The following is a 24,692-nucleotide window of genomic DNA, read 5'->3' as shown; positions in this document are numbered from 1 at the left end:
GACGAAACATCGGCAAATTAGCAATCGGTTCGTTCTGTATTTTTGGATTACATTTTGATACCCATTGAAACAACAGCTGTTATATCGAAGAAATAATACGCATGCACACAACCATAATACGCAACGACTTTTAAGTAATAAATACATATGTCCATTTCTGGAGTTGGATATCATATGAATTTAAATAATTAATATTAAAATGACGAAAAAATTTTCTACCATAAAATGCAACACATACATAGATATGTTTAGCTATTAATATTTAACAGAAATCTAGAATTTTATGATTTTATTTGTTTTTCAACTCTTCCAAAAATTTGTTTGTTCGACACTAATAGTTTTTCGACATAAATACATAAGAAATAACATTCTATTAATTAGTTATATTTATTACAAACTGTATAGTTCCTTTAAAAAAATGAAGTTGGACTTTGTTCGATTTTTGAACAATTCTTTATGTCATTTCGACAAACATTTTTTAATTTTCTACTTTCGCTTTTTCTTGCGCCAGTAGCAAACATAAGATCAGAAATCTCATTTTCTCACAGGAGGATAACATGGAACATGGGACCAACGTATAACGATTGACTGCGAACGCATGTCTGGCAACAATTGTCAATGTAGACTAGTTTCTTATCCGGAGACTGTTTCTGGACTTGAATTTCGTCTCTAAAATACACGAAAAACTGTATTTTATTAAATATTTATGTCACATGTGGTGTAACACGTGATATGTCATAGTCTTTATTCATAGTGTGCTATCAGAAGCTACAAAACAAGTTAAAAAAGATTGGTACACGGAAACGAAATTTAGTTAAAAAATTAAAGCACCAAACAAAATGAAATGAATCTGTCATATAGATGTTTACCACTCCAATATTTTAGCTAAGACGTATCGACTAAAGTGAGTTTCCACGATTTGGTAATGTTTGATAATTTGATATTTGTTTACAGCGTTTACAACAACCTAATAGCCGCTAGATAAACTGATATGCAAAATGATTAAATTTGTCTCAACAAATGCTATCGTACTTACTAGAGAAAAAAAATATGTAGTTCCATACGACGATGAAAAAGTATTCATGCCAGTATAATTGATATGCCGAGTACCAAGAGTTAATGTTAAATCTAAATGTTGTATGGAAAATATATTGAAATTACTGCATCATTCCGCTAATCAATTATTGTTCAAAATGGAATACTTCCTTTTCTTCAAAAAAATGTAATAAACAATTGATTTCTCTTCCTAAGATAACTTTCAATCAGTATAATTATTGCACGATTTTGTTATTCTCGTACTTATATTTCAGAAAGGAAAGTAAATATGAACTTTTCTGTAGAACTGTACAATTAAATAGGTTTCTGTAGCATGGGACTCGATAGGTTCTTGTCTATGCTAACCTGCAACCAAACAGGGCAGTATGCTACTACCTTCATGCCTCATGGTGTAGCACTAGTCTGGTAACAACTAGGAATTATCCTACTCATCTCTTGTTGCATACTATTACTACCTTCATACTGACATTTATTTCATGTCAATTAAAATTATCTTGTTAAGTAAATTTTAGAAAGAAACATATTTTCCAATTTCATTCATATCCACATTTATGTAATAAAGAAAATTTATTTGCGTGTAATATTATAAAAAATTAGTATCCTTATTATCATGTTTTATTGTAAAGCATTATTCATTTTATATTCTATACATTCTACATTTCAGTATTTATTTTCATATGAAATAGAAATAATACTATGGGATCTGAGAAGAAATTTCAGTTTCTTATGCCATGTGCAGTATCTATGTATTAATGCGTCAATGCACATGATAATTAAACCGGGAGAAGCATACACATATTTATATACTGTATCGGCCACATGTGATATAATAATTTTTTTTATGCAAGTACAAAATTTTAAATGTGTAAAATTTGTAATACCTTATAGCATACAATATTAAATGAAAAAATTATATTTATATATGAAAATTTCATACGTACACAGTTATCTATCTACTGATTGGTAGACAACATATAGTCGACACGTTATTCATCTTATATATACTATATAAAGATAATACTTATATATATGAAACAGTTTTATAGTTAATATTATATTTTATACTAAATTAAATTATATCAATAACGATCGACCAGAATGATTGATTAATAGTTTTATTTAGTAATATTTCTGTAATTGGGAGGCGTGGCGCTTTATATACTTCCTTATAGTTTATGGTCGTGTTTGGTACTTGGTACACGTGCGCTTATGATGTGTGTGCCATGTCATGTATACGTACTTACGCGCGTGAAGAAGCGTGATTCGAACCTAACAAAGAAACTCATAACATAATTAAAACAGGATGATTGTGTAGCATCAGAGACATTACAAATTAAATTTTTATCAAGACGTAATATTATATTAAACAAACAAATTATAGTTTTATAGAATATTTCTAACATACGTGTTTAAATTTTTCGCTAAGGATTCTATATTATTTCATTTGACAGTTTGATGTCTGTCGATAGTTAATATTTTTACACTTCTAAAAGGTAATTAACTGTAAATTCCATATTATCTCCTTTTGAATTTAATTTTTAATGACTTTCAATATTTGGTTTATAATAAATAGTTATACATTATTTTATACATTGATTGTAATACATGTACAGCAAAATTAGAATCACTTTGTTCGAATATAACCTCAAATAAACGCGTGGTTGTTTAGAAACAAGACATGAAATATTCTGCTTTTTGTATTTTTTAATGCTTTAATTACAGACTGCTGCTGTACAATAATTTTTTAGTTTATCATTGAAAATTGTTGTCATGGAGACTGGATTTTTAAATTTTCACGATGAAGAACAATTTTCAGACTTTTCATTATCTTTGGAACAGGTAATAAATGTGTTAAATTTTTGTTAAATAGTAAATATTAGCATAATTTTTTATTTGAGTTTTAACAATGTAAATTTATATAAAGATTTTATGTTATAATAAACATCTATAGAATATTAATCAGATATAAATTATGCATTATATTTTTATTATTAGTAATTTAACTTCATATATATTTTATTTAAATTAGTGTGTTATTATTGCATGACATTCATAAATAATTAAATAAGTTTTGAAAAATGGATGTATAAATATACATAGACATGTGTAATTAATTTTGGACAGAATTTATATATGACGTTTTCTTATTTTATAGTCCGTTTAAAGAGTCAGATAGTTATATGAAATTTTAAATTGTGAGTAATACTATGGATAATTGTTTTTAGATATAATCATATATATTGTATAATTGTTATAATCTTAGTTGATTATTATTAGACATATTTAGAAGATCTGCATTTATTATTTTGCTGCTATTTTATTATACTTTTATACTTTATATATTAAAAGTAAATAATATAATATAACAAATACAAAGAAGAAAAACAAAGTAACATATTAAAATAATTATATAATGAAAATTTATTTTTAGTGATTTTAAAGAACCTACCAATTTTGAATGTGTGTAAACATTTTTCTTTAAGCTATACAATTATTAAATTAATACTAAATTAATTATATACACTATAAATTTAAAGTTTAATATTACTAAAACAATTCAGGTATAAATATTTCTTTTAAAATTTGAAACATATATAAAATAAATATATATCATATTTCAACAGAATTTAATGGAAAAACCCCAAGACCTATTGATACATATGGTTGAAAATGATTTTGATTATATGGAAACTCATCTTGATATTACAAATTCTACTAATGTATGGAAAAAAGAACATGAGTGAGTATAATATTTTTATAAAAATCATAAAATTTAAATTTAATTACTGTATATTATGTTATTTCAGACATAATGAGAGTGTGGATGAAATGTCAGATTCAGAAATTTCTACACTTTCTAAAATTGATAGTATTAAAGAAGATTTTGCAAAAGTTCTTACAGATTGGCAAGAACACATTGGTTACTTACAGGTTTTGCTAATTCTTTGGTTCGTTAAATTTGCTATTTTTAATGAATGAATTTGTCATTTATGATTCTTTTTTAGGCTTCAGACATGGATGAATACATGGATATTATAGGATTAAGCATGAATGGTACAGATAAAAAAAATTTTTGCACTGCGGAAAGCATAATTCAGGATGAACAAGCAATACATAGTTTAGAATCTAATTTGCTTATAATGAAACAAGAGGAGTTAGGGAAAGAATCTTGTCTCTCATCTTCTCAGGGTAATTACACTACATCAGATTTAAAAAGCACTAATAAAGGCATAAATTTATTTCATTTGACATATACTGGATTGGCAATCAGTACCACCTAATGACAAAATCCGCAATCACTTAGTTGCCAACCCAATAATATGTTTTTTATATAATTAGTAACTACTTTTATTGTAATATAGAGCTATTATATTTTATATTATATTTTATAGAATACATGACAGAAGGTAATTCATATTATAAAATTGATGACTTTATGGAAAGTGATAGTAAAAAAATAGAGATAGAAACAAAATCATCATTAATAGAACCCAAACATTCAAAAAGTCAAAATAAGTCAAAAAAGAATATACATAAATATGATAGTATAGGAAAAGATATTAGTGCAAATTTGTTTTTAAAGCAAAAAAAGAAAAAGGAAGCAAAATGCTCACAACACAATAAAGATATACAAAATGGTGACCAAGATAATAATAAAACTACAAATCAATTACCAGGTATATTTGAACAAAGATATTATATATATATTTACAATAGTTATTAGTAAATAATTTCTTCCTTGCTATTAAGTTCTGGAAGCTGGAGATGTTAAGAGTTTACTTGAGCAGTTTGAAGCTTCCGAAAGCACTTTAGTATCAACTTATTCATCTGCTGGAATGAATACAGAATATGAGCCAGATTTATCTATGAAATCTAATGAAATACAGCAATGTATAAAACAGCCTCAAATTTCAGACTTACATAAAGATATTAAAGATGCTTTACCCAAAGAAGTCATCGAAAAGATAAAGGTAATTATATGATTAATTAATAAACTCTTCAACAAAATTAAAAAATTATGAAAGCACAATCGAGAAACCGTCATTTTCTTACTGATATAATTTAACTTCTAAAGCAAAGTTGTACAGTAATCTATTTATAGTCATTTTGAAAGGTAACTCATTTTATTTTCTCAAGTTAATTTTCCAGGATGAGATTTTTACAAAAACAAGGCTAGGAGGTCAATATGGCTTTTTTCTTTTTCAAAAATTTTGCAAACTAGAATGTGGTTTAACATTTTTTGCCATGATTCATTAGTATTATGAATACAGTATTATTCATATTAGTATAAATTTGAATATTAAATCATCTATATTACAAAGTTGTTTTAGAAATCCAGATACATTTCTTTTTTTTTGTTTATTTGTACAACTACACATCAGCTTTTAAATGATTTTTGTAGAAGGTCTTAAAGTTTTAAGTGCATGGATGATTTTAATTGCGAACAAAATTTTGTATCCGCATGAAATTACTTGACCTTATAAAATTTTGATAAAGAGAAACTCACCTAATCTTCCAGCTTTTCTTCTTATTGTAAAATCTTTCAAAAAATTAATTTGGGAAGGTGAAAAGAAACTTCACTTTCAAAAATAATTGCAGACAGATTATTGTATGATTTTTCTGTATTAAATAATGTCAATCAATAATTTTTTGCTTAAATTTTGTGATATTTGCTTTTGTCATTAAAATATATATATATAACAAGAAAATCAATATTTGGAATAAAAATAAACATAAAAATTGACTATATTGTATTATGTTATATTAGACATCTGCACGTAAAAAGATGATTTCAGTAATACCTGCAATGTCTAGTAATCAAAATAATGGTCACAGTAATGGAACACGTATGCAAGATGCTGCTGCATCACTTTTTCGAAACAAGCTATTGAAAATAGTTAAGTATAAATAATTTGTAACAATATATTCATCTTTATATATTTCTAATGCATAAAAATACATTTAAATCATTAACTTGTTTAAGATAATAAACAATTAATCTTTTTTGAAGCGTTAGAATATATAAATTAGATATTAGAAGAATTCTTAGAATTGGATCTCACATTATGAAATATTTTATTTGTACTTCACCTTTGCAGTCGTAAACAATTTTTTTACGTGTTATTATTATTATGACAATAATTTTCTTTGTTGATTACGCTTGTTATTATTATTATTATCAATATCATTTACATTATTACTATTGTTAAATAATCATAATGTTTGAATAAGTGTAAGTAATATAATAATTATTGTATTATATTAGGTGACAAATAATACTAAGAGTAAAACAATCGATGGCGGATTAGTTCAATTGGATCATGATTATTGTAGTATGAATTCCTGTATTAAAGGTTTAGATACTAACAGTGAGTATGAGAAACAATCTAGAGAAAAAGTGATTACTATTAAGAATGACAATCAAGGCGCATCTCATTATTACACAGCATATGAGAAACAATCATTTTCATCAGATTTGAATAAAAGTTTCATGAAAAATACAGAATATTCAACTGACAGCAATTCAAAGAAGGATAGTGGTTTGGAATCAGGTGAAGTAAGTGATAATAATGAAGAGCAATCAGGAGTTACAACAGTTAGTGATATTCAAGATAATAAACCTACAAAACAACTGCAAAATGAAACAAAGATTTGTAGAAAAGAAACATTAGCAAGCAAAGGAAATTGCCAACAAATTAATATTTCAAACAATACTACCAGTTGTGTTATTTCTCAAAATGAAAATGCATCTACAAGTAATGCAATACCTCAGATGAAAATACATTCAGCTCTAGCAGCAAACATTTTGCAGATACGACAAGGTGTCTTAAGTAAAACAAAATCTATAAAAGCAGGAAGTCAAAGAACGAAACAAATGGTTTCTGTATTAAAAAAACCACTTAATGTACAAGTACCCGTTGTAAAGACTATTTCCAATGAAAATATAGTAACAACTACTAATAGTTTACATGATAAGGTACAGAATATAATCGTCCAAGATAGCGAAAAGACATTTACAAAGGAGGAAGAAAAAAAACCTCCCCGTAAAAAATTAAATTTAGCAGAATATAGAAGTAGAAGAGAACAGAATCGCAGTGATAATAGTAGAACAAATTCACCATTGCAACCTATGACATTAGTATATATCCATCATGCTTCCACTACAACTGAACCTATTAAGGATGACCCTAAAAATTTAATTTGGTCAGAAAGAGAAATTGTCTCAGTTTTAAAACCAAAATTAGATGTAGATGAGAAAACAGTTCGTCCAAAACCACTCACTTATGACATAGGAATTCAAACTTATGAAACAGTATTTGAATTTCCTCCAAAATCTTTAATAGATGTTGATGAGAGACACAAGCAACGAAGGTAAAAATACAAAAATATAGATTGTTAAGAGCTGTTATCTGAAATAACTATTTATTTATTTTATTAAAAAATGTTTTATAAGTCCTGTTATATATATTCGTCGTAATTTTCGTTTCAAACTTTTGAGATATTTTTTGAGATGTTAGAGAAATCTTTTTTTTTTATATAGTACCGTACATTTTTGTCAATATTACCTTTAGCTAAAATATAGATGGCCTCAAAAACCTATAATAAGATGATTTTAAATACATCGAATATGATGTACTTTATATAAAATATTTTTGTGTTGTTAAATTTATAAATTAATTTCAGATGTAAGTTCTTATTAGCTGGTTATGTTATATTATGCGTATAATGTGTTATAATATGTTATAGTATATGTTATAATGTAATATATAATATAACATATTATGCAGTGTATCTCAGTATAAATAGATATCTACCTAATATATATCTTCTTTGTCTCTAATGATATGATTTCTTTAATCTTTGAATAATTTTGAACAAGAGTAGAAAGAAATATTCCTTATAGTCATCTTTTTTTAATGTATCTTATAGTTGATATTATAATATTTTCAAATATACCTGATTTATAAACTTGAGATGACTTTAAATCAGTGTTAAATTATAAATTTACTATTTATCTGATAAACAATCAAAGTGATATGTGTCTATGAATACCTTCCGAGTTCCTTAAAACGGATGATCACAGATCGTAATGCTTAAATCTTTCTACCAAATTATCTGTGTGTATGATCATTAAATGTTTAATGAATAGCTATTCAAATATTCTATGAAAAATTTCCAAATCATTGGATTGGATATAAAGATTTACTTTATATTAGCACAAGTATATTACCACTTTCGATGTCATTGGACGTTTTTCTTTGGAGAAAAATGAGAAAAGATGTTTATTGACAATATATTATTAATTCAGAAGATATATAAAATTGTTTAATTAGAGTTCATGCTGCTGTCAGCAGCAAAAAAATAATTGAAGAGCATCACAATCAATAATTTCTTGTTTCAGAAAGTACATATCAGCTGATATTTCACTTTGTATCTTTGTAATCTCAACTTTGGAATTCAATCACGTTTTTATTGTTCAAGATTATAATTTATAGCTGAAATTTTTTGCTTTAAACATTTTTCATATCATTATAAAGTAGATATTTAGGTGTTCTTTACTGTGCATATTCTCCTGTATATTTCTTAAAAGGATTCAGAACTTCCATTATGAGAAACTGGTCTTGTAATTAAATATAACTAAACAACCAAATATTATTATAAATGGATGAAAATTTGTTTTCTTTTTTATAATCATCTGTCTTAATATATTTATTTTGTATAATGTCCTCTTTTTTAGTTAAAATAATCTTAAAAAACATACGTATTGCATTTTCATTTTTATTAAAACTTCAAACTATTTTTTATAATAATATCTTTAATTTTTATGTAGTTATCCAGAGATATGTATTGTATTCAACTTAATCTTTTACTGTTTAAAAGCATACTTATATTCAATGTAATATTTTCTATTATCGTATTGTAAAATGGAAGATGTTAATTTGTACCAATTAATGTAATTATATTTATCTATGTATCACTCAATTCTTTGAGTTGAAACATAAGTATAATAGAATATGAATAAATAGGTACCTAGGTTTGGTTGAAATGAAGAATGGAAACATTCAAAAAGTGTTTATCTTTAGTTTTGAGTTCTTTTAAGATGTTTTGTAATTTAAGAAGAAGTATAATTTAAATTAGGTAAATATTTGCTAATAATGTATATTACTATAAAATTTCATAATTTTCAGGGATAATAATGTACGGGATAAAAATCAACGATCTAATAAAAAGCACGGGATTGGTTCCAACTCAAATCGATCTAAGTCAAGAAGTAAAAGTAAAAGCAAGAGTAGAAGCAGAAGCAGAAGTAGTAGCAATCGAAGTAGATCTCATAAACGAAGTAATACACGTCATCGAAGAATAAGTCATCGGCGTAGCTCCGTTAGCTCAAGCAGTAGTTGGTCATCGCGTTCACATTCACGTTCGCGTTCACGTTCGAGTTCACGTTCGCGTTCACGTCCGCGTTCACGCTCACGTTCGCGTTCACATTTCCGTTGTCGCTCACGTTCAGATACGAGGTCTTCTTTCAGTTCGGAATCAAGATATTCACGATCACGTTCTAGATCGACTAGATCAAGATCCCAATCATCCTCTCGATATTCTAGTTGTTCCAGGTATATAGTTATGAAATAGATTTTTTAATAAAAATTTAATGAAAGCGATCAATTCTTCAATTTAACAAAGTTGTAAAAATGATTACAGATCTTCATCTCGTTCAAATTTCGGAAGAATTAAATGGTCAAAAAGGAGAAGAAGACGAGATAGGAGACACTATATAAGTTACGACAGGCATAGACAACATTCTGCAGGAAGTTATCATAGCTACAGAGATTGGAGAAGGTAAATGATTTTTTTGTATTTATAACGTTTTTTTTTTGTATTTATAACGTTTTCAAAATATACAAACTTTGAAATTTATAACTATAGTAGTTATTAAAAAGATTGCTAAATTTTTATTTATAAAAAGGAAGTGGAATTGGAATTCTGTAACTATTAGGTGGCTGATCGAGATGAAATTTGGTAGGTATCATGGGGACAGATAGTGGATCTGAAATATGAAAACTAAGTGTTGGCAATACACGCGATCAAAAAATATAGAATCATATACATATGTATAGCGTGAAATCCATGTCAGTCTGGTGGCAGCACCGTTGTCGTTATTTTTTCTGTTTTTTTTTCTTTTTTTTTTTTTCACCAGCTGTAGTATATTTAGTCCAAACTAACAGCAATACTTTTTGAAAGGTTCATATTTTAAAAGTTGTTTTTTTCGTTTATTATGTGTCTCTAGTCTTTGACATATACTTACATGTATCTATCAGCTAAACAGAATTTTTTAATAGATAAATTGCTAAAGATGAGATTTTATATTTCAGATCCACTATCTCTTTTCATGATATGTAGCAAATTTAATTTCAAACGACTACCTAATAATTTGAGAATAATGACAGACAGAGTATTATAATAAAATTCCACATGTAGGAATGAAATTGACACTTTTACTAGCTAGATAACAAGATCTGTATCTTTTGGCACCAGAACAATTATCTAAGCATGTTTTCACATGAAATACTTGCATATTTGAACGAAATTTAGACATCCAGTATGAATGTGATTAATTTAGTATAGTATATGGAAGAGAATCACATAGTGTAATATTGCACTTTTTTCAAAATCATCTCTAATATTTTAATTATAAGCAAAATATTTTCACAACAAAAGATTCACAAACAATGTTTGATGTGTTATCTTGAAATATCAATAAACTTTCAAGTCCTTTTTTCAGAAGTATCTAGAATTTTGTCATAAATATTATATAAGCATTAATGTTCAAATTCAACTCAAATTCTATGATGTATATTATCAATAATAGATTAAATTTGATAAATGATGTTCTTTACGTGACCTTATAGAAAGAAATTTAAATGGACAAATCTGGAGATTTAAATAGGTAGTTAATTGATAGATTCTTGACCATATTTTAGGAATAAAACTCTGTAATACATGCTCGCTGCAAATTGATTTCATTGCTTTATTGGGTAGAATTTTTTGGAAGTCTTTAATGTCGTTTAAAATCATTTTGATACATTACATTATTAGTTGTAATATTTTAAATTTTTGTTATAAAAGAAATTTAACTTCCATTTTTAAAATTGAAAATGAAATCTTTAAAATTGAAAATGAAATGAAATCACTTCTGGATGACCAAAAAATCAAAATAAATGTTGATAAAGAATTGGATCTCTCCCTCCTATAGGATCAAAAAATGAAGTATTAAAATTTCGATCAAATAGTAATATAGTAATTGCTCCAGCTAGTACTGGTAAAGATAAAATTAATAAAATAACTGTAATACATACTGATCATGAGAATAAATTAATTTGATCATAATTTAATGAAAAATTTTTTATTATTAAAATAGTTACAATAAAATTTAATGATCCAATAATAGAAGAAATTCCTGTTATATGTAAAGAGAAAATTGCGATATCAATTGATGGTGATGAATGAAATAAATATGAAGATAGAGGAGGGTAATTAAGTAATTACCAAATCCTCCAATTATAAATGGTATAACTATAAAAAAAAATTATTAAAAATGCATGTCTTGTTACTAAAGAATTATAAATTTGATCATTATTAATTCATATTCCTGGATGTCTTAATTCTATTCGAATTAGTAAACTTATAGATGAACCAATTATTCCTGATCATATAGCGAAAATAAAATATATTATTCCAATATTTTTATGGTTAGTTGATATTAATCATTTTTTTATTAAGATTTATAAATTTATTTATATTTTTAATTTTGAAGATTAATAGTTTTTAAATTAACATAAAATCTTTAAAATTTTAATGTTTAAGTATTATGTCTGAAAAAGAAATAAATTGTAAATTTATTAATGAAAATTAAAATTTTTCTAATACTAATTTATATTTAAATTTATTTTATAAATTTAATTTTAATTAAATATTTTAATTAAAAATTTTAATTAAATATTTAATTTAATTAAATATTAAATAAATAAAAATTAAATTTATTTTATAAATTTTATAAATAAATTTAAGAAAAATTTTAAATTGCAAATTTAAAGATTAAATAAAATTTATATTAAATTAAATTAAATTAAATAATATAAATATAAATGAATAAATTATTAAAATAGTTAAAGAAAATTTTTTTATACATATAAAATTAATTTTAGGTATTTTATTAAATTTAAATTTTAAAATTATAAATTTAAATAAAATAAAATAATTTCAAAGTATTAATATACTTGATAATATTAAAAGAAAAATTAAATTATTTCTAAAATTTATATTTAAAGTATAAATAAATTCTCATTTTAATATAAATGTTGCAAATAATGGCAAATGTTGCATATATAAGTAATATTAGAATTAATAGATAATAAGAATTTAATGAAATATTATTGAAATTTAAATTTTTAATATTATAAAATTTTAGAATTAAAATTAAATTAAGAAATGAAGTTAAATAAATAGTTATAAATAATAAAAATAAATTTTTATTTCTATATATTGTTAAAATAAATAGTAAAGAATTAAAAATTGATGAGCATCCAAATAATTTTTTAATTGAAAAATTTAAATTTGTATATAATGAAATAAATAAATTATTTAAAAATAAAAAAGTAATTATATTTGGTGAAAGATAAATAATTGAAGAGAAGAAGTAGATAGGAATAAATTTTATAAATGTTGAGATAATAAAAATTTGTCTTCATGAGGATTTATTGTAAATAAAAATTATTCAGAAACAAAATGGAAATATTCCAATTTTTATAAATATAGAAATTATTAATATAGTAGTGCTCGGATTCTCAAAAATCATAGATATCCTAGTTCGGTTCGGGTCGGAAAATATTAGCCAGAATCGGATGGGATCTGATATGGTATCCCACTACATGTATATACCTACATGTATATAATGTATTCAGTCACGAATAAACGAGTCGGGCCCCGAAAGTACATTTTATATAACATACAGATATACGTTTATATTAAAAGATAAACAAGTAGTAACAAAGATAGATATTTTATGTTAAGTTATAATACTGAAAACAACTTCTCTACATCTACGCCGCGCTAGTCCACAAACCGGAACCGGTCCGTCAGAAATTCCCTGTCGCTCTACGCGAAAGTTATTACTGTTTACACGCCTGAGATAATACTATTATAAAGTTATGATATAAAAGTTATTATATATATACAGTTTTTATTTCTGCTTGGGGTCTCTGAAATAATTTTTCTATTTTCACCGACTCACAAGTGCAAAAAGGCTAAACACCACCGCTGGATATTGTCTAGTTGAAATTTTAACCTAATAGATGTAACAATATTTTCTGCACTAGAAATATGAATTAATTATCCTTTCTTATTGACATAATTATTATAAGCATTATCCCTGGGAATATCGTGAGAAGACCAATGGATGAGAAATCATAAAAGAGCAATTGTTTTAAACGTTTTAAATCCTAAGTTTTGGATAATCTAATGCAGGAAATATTGTTACGCTTAGTATAGATCAAAATTTTTAGCAGTCAACGTAGAGGAATTATGTTTATTACATTATAATTTAAAATAAAGTACGGTATATAAGTATTATATACTATAATAAGTATGTATATTTAATATCTGTTACTATTTCTTCGTCTTTCGATATAAATGTATACCTTTATGTTGTATGATATATACTTTCGGGATATCGTCCATATTCTTGTATATATGTACAAGTGACAGTAAAACATTGAATATCGGATTATGTAGTACCACATTCATGTATAGCATTTGTCTGAACTAATTTTCGCTAAAGTTAATGCTTGTGTAGTGAGCCATAATATACCAGTAGTCATTTTTTTATAGATAGAGGATTTTTATAAATTATGTTACTTGTGATATTTTTTCTTTTTGTTTAACAATAAATAACGATAAATATAAAGGAATAGAACAACAAGTCTTACATCATCAAATATGTTCGAGATAATTTGCGACATACATAATTGCCATAAGTCATTACTTCATACTTATGACGTTATCTCCGTATGAATCACTGTACACAAATATAAATATATGCAAAGAAAAACACGAAAGTGATAAAAAATGTAAATAATAAATTAATCCACATAAGTTCAGCTAATTAACATTGTCTATAAAATGAAATTTCCTTTCATAATTGCTAACAGATTTTTCAAACGGTAAATTATTCATTGGGTTGTGTCTTTGAAAAACACTAAAAAATGTTTACTAGGTAAAACCGGCAAATATAAACGTTATTGGCACACTGTATATATAGAATGTTTCATATAATTTTATCACTTGAGAAACATTGATTATAATTAAAATTTCAGAAATGCTCCCTACAAAAATTATATAGTTTTGTGAAAGGTAATGTAATTACCATAGAGAAATCAATTTTTAAAAATGAAATTCTGTTTGCGTATAAGTTATAAAGGAATGAAATTTTTTCATGTGTAGGAGACTAATCAAAATATTGCTTCGCATAGAAAATTAGAAAGAAAATTTTTGTTACGACGCATGAAATGGTCCGCGCGACGTCCTTCATTGTCTGACCGTCAAGGCCCAAGCATCATTAGAGAGACCCTCAATAAACCTAAGTCTTATACCATAAATAACCATTATCAATAAACCATAAACCGAGTCTTATTGCAGTCGAGCTTGCAGAAAATTTTAATCCTGCAGGTATTTTTGGTTTATAGCTAGTACTGAAAACAGTCCTTAGGTCTATTGCACATTCTTACAAATTACAGAGAAGCAGGTAGTTACCTAATGGGAAAAACGAGTAGTTGCCTAACGGAAAAGCTGATTTTTCCCATAAGCCATGTCGCCCATGAGTCACGTTGGTAGAAGGCTTCTTCCTCCTATCTTCATTCCTAACATTGGTCATAACCAATCGGCATCGCGGATCGTTACCCTCACTTTTCTAACTAAAAGTGCACGGTGAGTTTCTCGAAAACAAAGCCTCAAACGAAAAATTTTTATTCTATATTTTCGACTTCTTTTTTCGCGTAGAATCACTCTCTTTCCGCTTGTGCCACCAGTTACCAACCACCCTGTATATTTTATAACCCTGTTAATTGCAGCGTTATACCAACTCAACCACCCCTATTATCTCAATGGAAATCAGGGGATCATCGATCTATTCGCAGCGTCGATTATTATAATCGTAACGGGAATTTAGGACTCCCGTTGACGTGTTTCTTCGCGATTGAAGATCGTCTCGAAATTGAACAAATTTTATTTGAAACATTTTTTTTAATGACGAACAATTTGTAAAATAATCGTGAGAAAGGATTACAACTTTGGTCTGTATTTATACAGAAGTATGTAAATAGGAGCGTCTAAATATTTCTCTTTTTATATACACGTATGAAAAGACAAAAGATAAAATCAAATTGTTGGAAGGAACAAACAAAATGATAAAAGGAAATGTTTTACCAAGATCATACTATTCGCGAGATTTCGAAATTATAATGACAATCTGGTTGTATCTTTTTTAAGTGAAGTAATTTTTGCTTTCTCTGGTAGAACTAAGAAATTATGATAACATACGTATCGTTTTGATTAAAACATTTTAATCTAAAGCTAACTAATACATATTCTTGCATATTAGTTCATATATTTATATAGTTCAGTAGGATTAGTTCTTTATATAAAATATAAGTATCAATAGTATAAAAATATAGAAAAAATAGGGATGACTTTATATTTTTTAAATAACTTTATTTGTAACATGTTAAGTTATTAAATATTTCAATTATTGTCCCCCCCCCCTTTTTTTTTGTCTTTTCCGAGACTACTGACTAATTTTAATAGCAAAATTCTGTTACTGTTATTTACAGCCTTTTCTAGTCCCATTTTCACGGTTTTACGTAAGATAAGATGTTACAACACTAGCAAAAAATATGCTCTGTATTATATATTTTCACAAATGAAAGTATCTAATAAGATATTTTATGAGCACAAATGTACTATGATTTTGTCTCACTAAATATGAATTTCTACAAAAGCAACATTCTATATGTATGTTTTCATATGTTGTGATGTGTAATATATTTACATAATGTTAAAAATTCATTTGTTATCGTTTTGAAGGTTATTCTACATCTTCGGATTGATGGAAATCTCTTTTAAAAAGTTACTGCAACATTGACTTTGGCCTTGAAATTTAAGATGAATTTTTTTCTAATGTATCATATTCTATTCACTATGAGAATCAAAAGTTTCAGAGGACCGTGAGTTATAACTCAACCGTTCTCTTAGAAAAAGCTATTAAAATTTCATTAATTCTATGAAAGGTACCCAGCAATTCTGGTACAGTCGGCGGTAGGATGATTTTATGTTAAAAAGGAAGTCGAAAATTTAGAATAAAATTTTTTTATATAATGCTTCGTTTTCGAGAAAATCGGGCTTGAAAATTTATCAAATATATTTTAACTTGGCTAATTACTTGTCAATTACTAGGTGTGAGTGAACAATTAACAGGTGGTTATTCTACGTGCGAGAAGTGTAAAATGAAAATTTTTCGTATCAAGCTTTGTTTTCAAGAAAGTATAGTTTAAACATGTTTAGTTAAGAACTGATCTGATATACGCACATAATACATTTTCAAATTTACCTTTTTCGAAAACTTAACATTTATTTTGCATTTCTTACTTATTTTTATATGAAGAATAATCTTTTGTCAATGATTTACTTTGTTCAATCCGGAATTAGACAAGCTCAATTATAATTAGCTATACTTGATAGATAGAAATTCTCAAACTTGATTTTCTAGAAAGTGAATCTAATTTCACAATTATTGCCTATTATACCACAGTTATTGGGACAACTAAAACTCATTTTCTTTATAGTAATATACTAGCTGCCTGTCCGCGGCTTTAGCCAAACGATATTTATTTTTATGGTAAATTTACGTTTATTACTCTCTGAACATTTATGAATTATGAATATCTCGTCTCTTTGACTTGAGTAGACAACTCTAACTTTAGTGGCTTTAGAGATACGGTTATCCTTTTAAAACAAATTCTACCCCCTTTATATTCCCTCAGGGTTCGTCTTCCCAAAAATCTTTTCTTATCTTATGCCGACATCATGAAAGAAATATTATTTCCAAATTTTACGTTTCTAAATATAATGATTTGGGTTGGGCGTTGATAAATGTGTCAGTCAAAGGGTTTACCTTTTATGTACATATGTATATAGATCATAACATAGATGAAATTTGTTTTTACACGATGCAATACAAAAATTTAACCCTGAAATTCAAGATCGAGTTTAGTTTTGCAGTAACATTCTTAATAGATCTCCAGCGATTCGAAAGTATAGAAAAAGTGTAGGCCACGACAAACAATTTTTGAGCATTCCATATAGACTATGGAGAATATATTAGGATATTTTAATTCATGTACCTTTTTAGAAATGAACAAGAATATTGAGTACGCTATCATTTTATTCCGGACTGTTGGTTTTATTGAACTGTTTATATATCACATTATTGAAAAATACATATGCGAAGTAAATGACTATTTAGAAAATAAGTATAAGTTACTTACTACAATAGTATTAGCTAAAGGAAGTATAGAAAAGTTATTATAATTTTTCAATGTTGACTTATTTATTTAACGTAACGTTTTACATTTTTATTTATGTTAGATCACCAACAACTTCATACCGCCGATCTTATGATAATTGGTACGACCGAGAGAAACAAAAACAAGTGGAAGAGAGAAGAGTGATTTACGTTGGGCGCTTGGATGAAGCAATCACTAAAGCTGATTTACGTAGAAGATTTGAAATTTTTGGTCCTGTAGTAGATATTAGTATACATTTCCGCGAACATGGGTAACTTTCTGATATTTTGTAATTCTTTGTTATACTCATTGAATATCCTAAACTAAATATCTTTTATATTTTAGTGACAATTATGGTTTTGTAACCTTTGCTTATAAAAATGACGCATATGAAGCTGTAGAACATGGCAATGATGATCCCACTTTACCTAGATATGATTTATGTTTTGGAGGTCGTCGGGCTTTTTGCAAAGTAAAATATGCTGATCTTGGTAAGAATAATTATATTACATTATATACATATACATACATATAAAGTAGCAATTTGCTTTAGGAAATTGTAATAAAGATCTGATTTTAACTAAGATTTCTTTACGAGTTTACTGAAAAATCTTTAAGTACAAATAATCTTCTGCATATGTTACTACTTGAAAAAATATTTGATATGTGCTGTTTAGATATACATACATATATATACGTACACATATATACATATGCATATATATTGAAATTTATTGCTGAATGAAAATTGTTTACCAAAATCGAATTTGTATATGTTTGAATAATTCAGGAATTATCTAGACAATATCATTTATAGCAAATATTTAGCTAATGTTATAATACCAAGGAACCATTAGGATGTGCGAGTGCACAGATCCTGTTTATTAATGAGTAATGATTTAAAATGTTACTTATCAATGTTAATACATTGGTTAAAATTAATAATGATAGATTGCAAATATTAAAAAAATTAAAAAAATAGATCCCCTTGCAAATATTTCTAAAATAGTACTGATATAAACTTTAATTATTCAATGTTGTCTGGAATAGTTAATCATTTTCAGTAAATACCTTTTCTTACCTTTGTGTTTGTAATGTGGATGATAATCCAAATATTTCTTTTAAATTTCATAACCTTTTTAATGTCTAGGTCACCTCAAGATCTTAATCCATACATGACGAAATACAATTACACTATACTGCAAAAGTAGCAGTGAGTTTGAGAAACTCAAAGAAAATAAGTTTGACGAAATTAGATTATCATATTATATTCTGTCCTCAAACATTAAAATTAAATATCAAGTATCTTTTTATACTATTGGTAACATATTTTAAAAAATTAACTTTTCGGAATAGTGTTTAGATAGCTGCAATTTTTATTAAAAATTTGGTAATTTTCATATTTCGTAAGTCGCTTCTTAAATTCTTAAGATACTAGGAAAATTTTTTTCAATTTCAGCTTTTAAAAATCATTATCACCGCGTCAGTATTGGTTTTGGCATTGACTTAAAGACAATACGTGTTAAATATTTTTTCAAAATCAATGCTTTTACGCTTTAAGATATTTGCTTATAAATAATTCCACAAATGTATACAATATATAATGTATAAATAATGATAGCAGAATGATAACATATGATAGCAGATTCAGGTAATGATTTCAAATACAAAATATAGTCAAAGATAATTTTTAAAATTAAATAAGAAAAAATATTATTAATTTTAAACATTTGGGAAAAATTACAAAATCTTTCTTTCCGACAAAATAATCAAAATGACTTCCTGGTAATATAGGCGGGAGTTATTAGCGTTACTATTAACTATAAACAACATTTGTACAAACAGTTGGTCGAATTTCGGTTAAGAAAAATTACACAGTCTAAAAAAGTTAATTATATATGTGTATATGTATACAGGATGATATATGTAAAGTGTGACAATCAAATATTGTCGAAAATATTGGTGGTACAAAAAATGTAGTTAAGAAAATCTAATGTGTTGTCGGTGCTACAACTTTCCACATAATTAAATTTTTTGTACATCGAGGGATTAAGGACATTTCAAAACTATCAGCATTTTTTAAAATGAAACTATATATTTTTTAATTTATTAAGTATGGGCCACTTTAAGATGAATTCAATGACTATAGTCATTCAAGGTCAATCAACGTCACAAGTAAAGAAAAAGTCATTATATGACTTTAGAAAGTCTTTCCAACTGTATTCATAATATTGCAATGTTTACAATTTACGATATTTACAATTATTTAAGCAGAAGTTCCAAGTATTGCTTTCTCACTTGTATACATTTCATGAACCCATAATGGAACTTCATATATCCTAATTTTTTGTGACATAGATTGACCTTGAGTGATTATAGTTCAATTCATTTTAAACATATATATAGTATTAAAAATATTATATTAAAAATATATATAGTATCATTTTTAAAAAAGGTGATAATCTTGAAATGTCATTAGTCCCTTTGTATACAAAAAATTCAATTACATGAAAAATTGTGGTTCCTAGAATACTTTAAAATCTTTTTAACATTTTTTTGTATCGCCGACATTTTCGACAATATTCAGCTGTCACGCTTTACTTACCTTACCCTATATTATTATTACACACGGTGAACCACGAAACGTGATCAGCTTAAATTATTCTATTGTTAGTGGTCCGATCAAGGTCACTACTTTCAATTTTTTGTAAATAAACCAATAATCAGAACTGAGGAAAGATTTAAAAAATAATAGTCTAAATCTGTTAAAGAGTAATTAATTTTCTGTCGTTTTAATTAAGATAAAAGTATTTTTTTAACGTTTCTTCCGTTCGGATAAAAAAAATATTTTATTATTCTATTTGTTGAATTCGTCTCAATATCCACTGAAAAATAGATGCAGAAAAATTGCAGATTTATTTACAAAAAGCTGAAGATGATTTTGAAAACTCAAAAAAAAAGAAGAGATTTGACAAAAAATTTATCATAATCATCTTAAAGCTCTCTTTGAACCATTTTATCATAAAAAAAAAATGTTCATAAATTAATCATGTTTTGTTTCACCCTATAAATGAAGAATGTCCTTGTCTTTATTGAAATATAGTATTTTATTACTTGATTGGAAGATTGTCCAAGACTTAAAATTGGTAACAAATATTTTGTAAACAATATTTATCATCTTAAACATTCTATAAAGATATGAAGAAGTATGCGGGTATATTTATAATATTATGCGTTACGGTTGCGATTTTATTTTATTTTCCAAGTGTATACAGTAACAGTGTATTATATAGTTCATGAACGAATTTGATGTAAAATCCGCTATAATTACTGAGAACTGAGGAGAACACCATGGAATAGTAAAAGCTTGAAATCTCGTAGTTAAACCCGATGTAAAATTAAAAAGTCGCGAAAAATATTAATCTCACAATTTTTAATTACTGAAATTTTTGAACGATATAAATCAAACGGCGAAGTTGTATTATATAGAAACGTTTAATTATATAAAAATTGCTAGTTTAAATAATGGTCAATTTGAATTTGTTTTATAAATATGACGAACTATGATAATTAGCATAATTTTTATGTTGGCATCTACCTGAACTGTGATCATAAAACTTGCCGCCGTGGTCGAGGTGAACAATCCTGATTGGGAGTCAGTTCATGAACTTGTCAACTCATGAATTTTTGTTCATACGTCATTATATAATATTTTTCATATAAAAAATTTTTGAATACAGGTATAATTGCATGGCATTTATAATTGAATATATATTTCAAATTTGTATAATAAGTAACAAATTCATTCTTGTATTGTCATACCATTTCCAATTTCAATTATTTAATAATTTTGTTCTATCAATATTTCAAATTGTTTACAGAAATATACAAATACAAATCCCAAGTTTCAAAGATATATTTATATTTTTGTATAATAATTAAATTTATATCTTAAATGATATCATACAAATGTTTATTTCACCAATAGAATCAAAGTCTTTTATAAAAGATATTGTGCCTAATATAAAAAAATAGTATTTAAATAATTAAAGGAATAATAAAATTTATTAGTAGAATAACTGTAGTGTTAGTTTCTGCATTTTGAATAACTAAAGTACATTACATCTTTATCTATCGAAACTAATATTTAACTATATATATTAATTATAATGTTATTAATATTATTGGTTCATCAATCTATATCAAATTACATATGATTTACTATTGTAATAAACAATTTTTTAAAAATGTATGACATTCGATAGTAGCTAATTACTATTACAAAATTTGATTCCTTTCTATCTCAAATGAAGTTTTATATGCTAATATTTCAAGACTATTATCTTTGTATTTTTTTTAATTGTGTTTTATTTTTGTAAAAGTTAAAGTTATTGTCACATTGCACTATCTTTTACAATTCGATATAAAATAAAGAAATATTCACAGAAAATGAATTGTTACCTCGTTATATTTGAGCAAAAATCTGTCCTGAACAGATCTTAAAATTGAGAAATTTTCTTAAATTCATTAATAAATTAGAATTATCTAATAGTGACCTGTTTCTCATTATTCAAATGAAATATAAAGTTTAAAATAATAATTATAGATAATACATATATTCTATTGCAAAATCATATTAGAATATTCTAATATGATGTTATTTTTTACAGATGGCATGGCAAGCAGTTCATTTAATAGTGGGCACATGTTACAGAATAGTGAAGATAACACATTTGATCTTCTATTAAAAGAAGCAAAAGCGAAATTACGTAAAAGAAAGGTTTGACATATGTACTATTTGTTAGTTATAAATGTAATTTAAAAAATTAGTACAGAGATGTCGTCACTGATGATATTTGAAATAAAATTAAGCAAAGAGATCTATACTGGTATTTTCCATTAACAGAAATATAGTAAAAGTTATATAATTGTTATAGACTATACATAACTGTTGCAATATGGCATCTATAATGAAAGTAACAGTTAACTGCTGTATTTTTTGAATTAATTGAAGATATCAGTAGCAGACATATGTATAAAATATTTCTTTAATCTATTTTGATATTTTCAATAATAATGAAAGTATTAGATCTTTTCTATATGAAAGTCTGTTTAGTTAAAAATATATATATAACTCTTATAGATTTATTTTACTCACAGTTTTTATAAATAATTTATTGAAGCTAATACAATATTAATTACAAGATTTCTGATATAGGAGCATTTAAGTTAAAGAAAAAAAAATTGTAACTTAAATAATTTTATCTTTGAACGTATGAATCATAATAATCATACATATTAGTTTAAAGCTATTTTTTATGTAGCAAAGGAAATGTATTTTCGTCGTCTTCGATACAAATATTATGCATTAATCGAGATGAAATGCATTATGGAAACTTAAGAACATCTTCATTATACCCTACTAAACTGTTTGTATGTTTGCATAGAAAAATGTAGTGACAAAAAAATAACAATCTGATAATACATTTACTCTATCTTATAATGGCTATAATTTCTTTAAGCAATTAAAGGTGCGTTAAATGATTGTATAACATGGAATATATGCATATTTAAATTTGCTGGATAAATATATAATATGGAATACATATGTGCATATTTAAATTTGCTTCGCTTACTTACAATTTGATATATAGATAAATTGAGTTCCATATATTTTCAAATTAAAACTTTTATTCATATATTATCATACAAACTGTTAACTGTATTATCACTTTTTACCTTTAAATGTTATAAACTCGTAATAAACTTTTATCACATAAGAAGTTTTTATTTTTATATGAAGAGTAACATGGAATTAAAAAAATAATCTTATTCTGACATTTATTACATTCTTTTTTCAACATTTATCTGTTTGTTAGTGCTTTTTATTAATATAATGTAGAATTCCCAATATGATGTATTTATATAAACATAATTTAAAGGTAAGAAATGAACACATTTATTATAGATTTTCAAGTAAATATATTTTATTTCAAGCCTAAATTAAGAATTCTAAGTACTAAGTTTTAGATTTCGTAAAAGTAATAAATATGATGCCGAATTGAAAAGAAGCAAATTGAAAATATTTATCCCTAATTTTAGGAACTATAATTTCTTTTATAGTAAAATATCAATCTCTATAAATTGTAATAAGTTTTATTAAACGTATGTATTGCTCATGCTGACTGGAGATTAACATTTAGTTAGCTTATTTTATCAATATAATTGTTTATCTTACTTAATTATCAATGTAGAATAATATAATAAATGAATCACAATTTAAAATACCTTTATTCGATAATAAAATGTACAAAGATAAGTACAATCGTTGAACTATATTGTCAATCTTTACTATTAAATTAAATACTAATCATCATTTACATTTTTTGTTCATAGATTAAAGAATTTTTATTTATTTTTTAATTTTATTATAATCCACTTTTATAGAATACAAAAAAATATATTTTTTACATTATTTTTAATCTATAGTCATCCAGTATTATTTACTTACCAATGAAAACAAATATTTTACGGGTATCCGGCTGGCAATGGTAATAAATATTCATAGACATGGGACAGATTGGATATGCAACTAATTATCAAACAATAAATTTCTCTTAAGATCATTTTTAAAATATTTGGTTTTTAGCAAAATCTACGAATGTATTTGTGTGAATATTATGAAAAAATTATAAACATAGTATGTACAATTATACATATAATTCGTAAACAAACATTAGTAAATAGTTACGAAAGTAGAATATTTAAAGCATTTTGTGAACTACAAAAAATATCAATAAATACTTATAATTTTGAACAAAAAATGACATTGTGATATTAACAACATAAGATACACGATTGTGTTTTAAAATTGAAAGGTATGTTATATACACATGTAACAATACATGAAATTGAATAGATTTTGTAAACTTTCAGTATGTGTAAACTAAAAATACGATCCTTTTTTCATGGAAAATAGAACTATTATTTCACTGGATCCGTTCGAATGATAGTCATGAG

General features: G+C 25.6%; 1 protein-coding gene across 6 annotated transcripts; it reads left to right on the top strand.

The window, feature by feature from the left end:
- The first annotated feature begins 2,255 nt into the window (after positions 1–2,255).
- LOC126919371 (tetratricopeptide repeat protein 14 homolog) lies at positions 2,256–23,957 on the top strand. 6 transcript variants are annotated; one of them, XM_050728490.1, is made up of 15 exons: positions 2,256–2,549; positions 2,779–2,895; positions 3,681–3,796; positions 3,864–3,987; positions 4,062–4,245; positions 4,449–4,733; positions 4,807–5,027; positions 5,825–5,953; positions 6,323–6,425; positions 6,504–7,428; positions 9,246–9,671; positions 9,760–9,897; positions 17,755–17,943; positions 18,018–18,163; positions 22,343–23,957. In XM_050728490.1, exons 2-15 carry the CDS (start codon positions 2,827–2,829, stop codon positions 22,456–22,458), a joined length of 3,171 nt encoding a protein of 1,056 aa, XP_050584447.1. In that variant the 5' UTR covers positions 2,256–2,549; positions 2,779–2,826; the 3' UTR covers positions 22,459–23,957. The 6 variants fall into 6 exon arrangements, with proteins under 6 accessions (XP_050584447.1, XP_050584449.1, XP_050584445.1 ...); XM_050728492.1 differs by lacking the exon at positions 5,825–5,953; XM_050728488.1 differs by having other exon boundaries at positions 6,323–7,428.
- The last annotated feature ends 735 nt before the right edge of the window (positions 23,958–24,692 follow it).

Source organism: Bombus affinis, chromosome 8 (assembly GCF_024516045.1).
Source record: "Bombus affinis isolate iyBomAffi1 chromosome 8, iyBomAffi1.2, whole genome shotgun sequence".
Lineage (NCBI taxonomy): Eukaryota > Metazoa > Arthropoda > Insecta > Hymenoptera > Apidae > Bombus > Bombus affinis.
Note: the sequence above shows the minus strand (reverse complement) of the source record. Positions and strands in the feature narration are given on the sequence as shown.

Coding starts and splice junctions, on each gene's coding strand:
- LOC126919371 (XM_050728488.1), top strand. CDS start 2,827: ATGGAGACTGGATTTTTAAATTTTCACGATGAAGAACAATTTTCAGAC. Junction 2,896..3,680: donor TTTCATTATCTTTGGAACAG/GTAATAAATGTG, acceptor ATATTTCAACAG/AATTTAATGGAAAAACCCCA. Junction 7,429..9,245: donor GAGAGACACAAGCAACGAAG/GTAAAAATACAA, acceptor CATAATTTTCAG/GGATAATAATGTACGGGATA.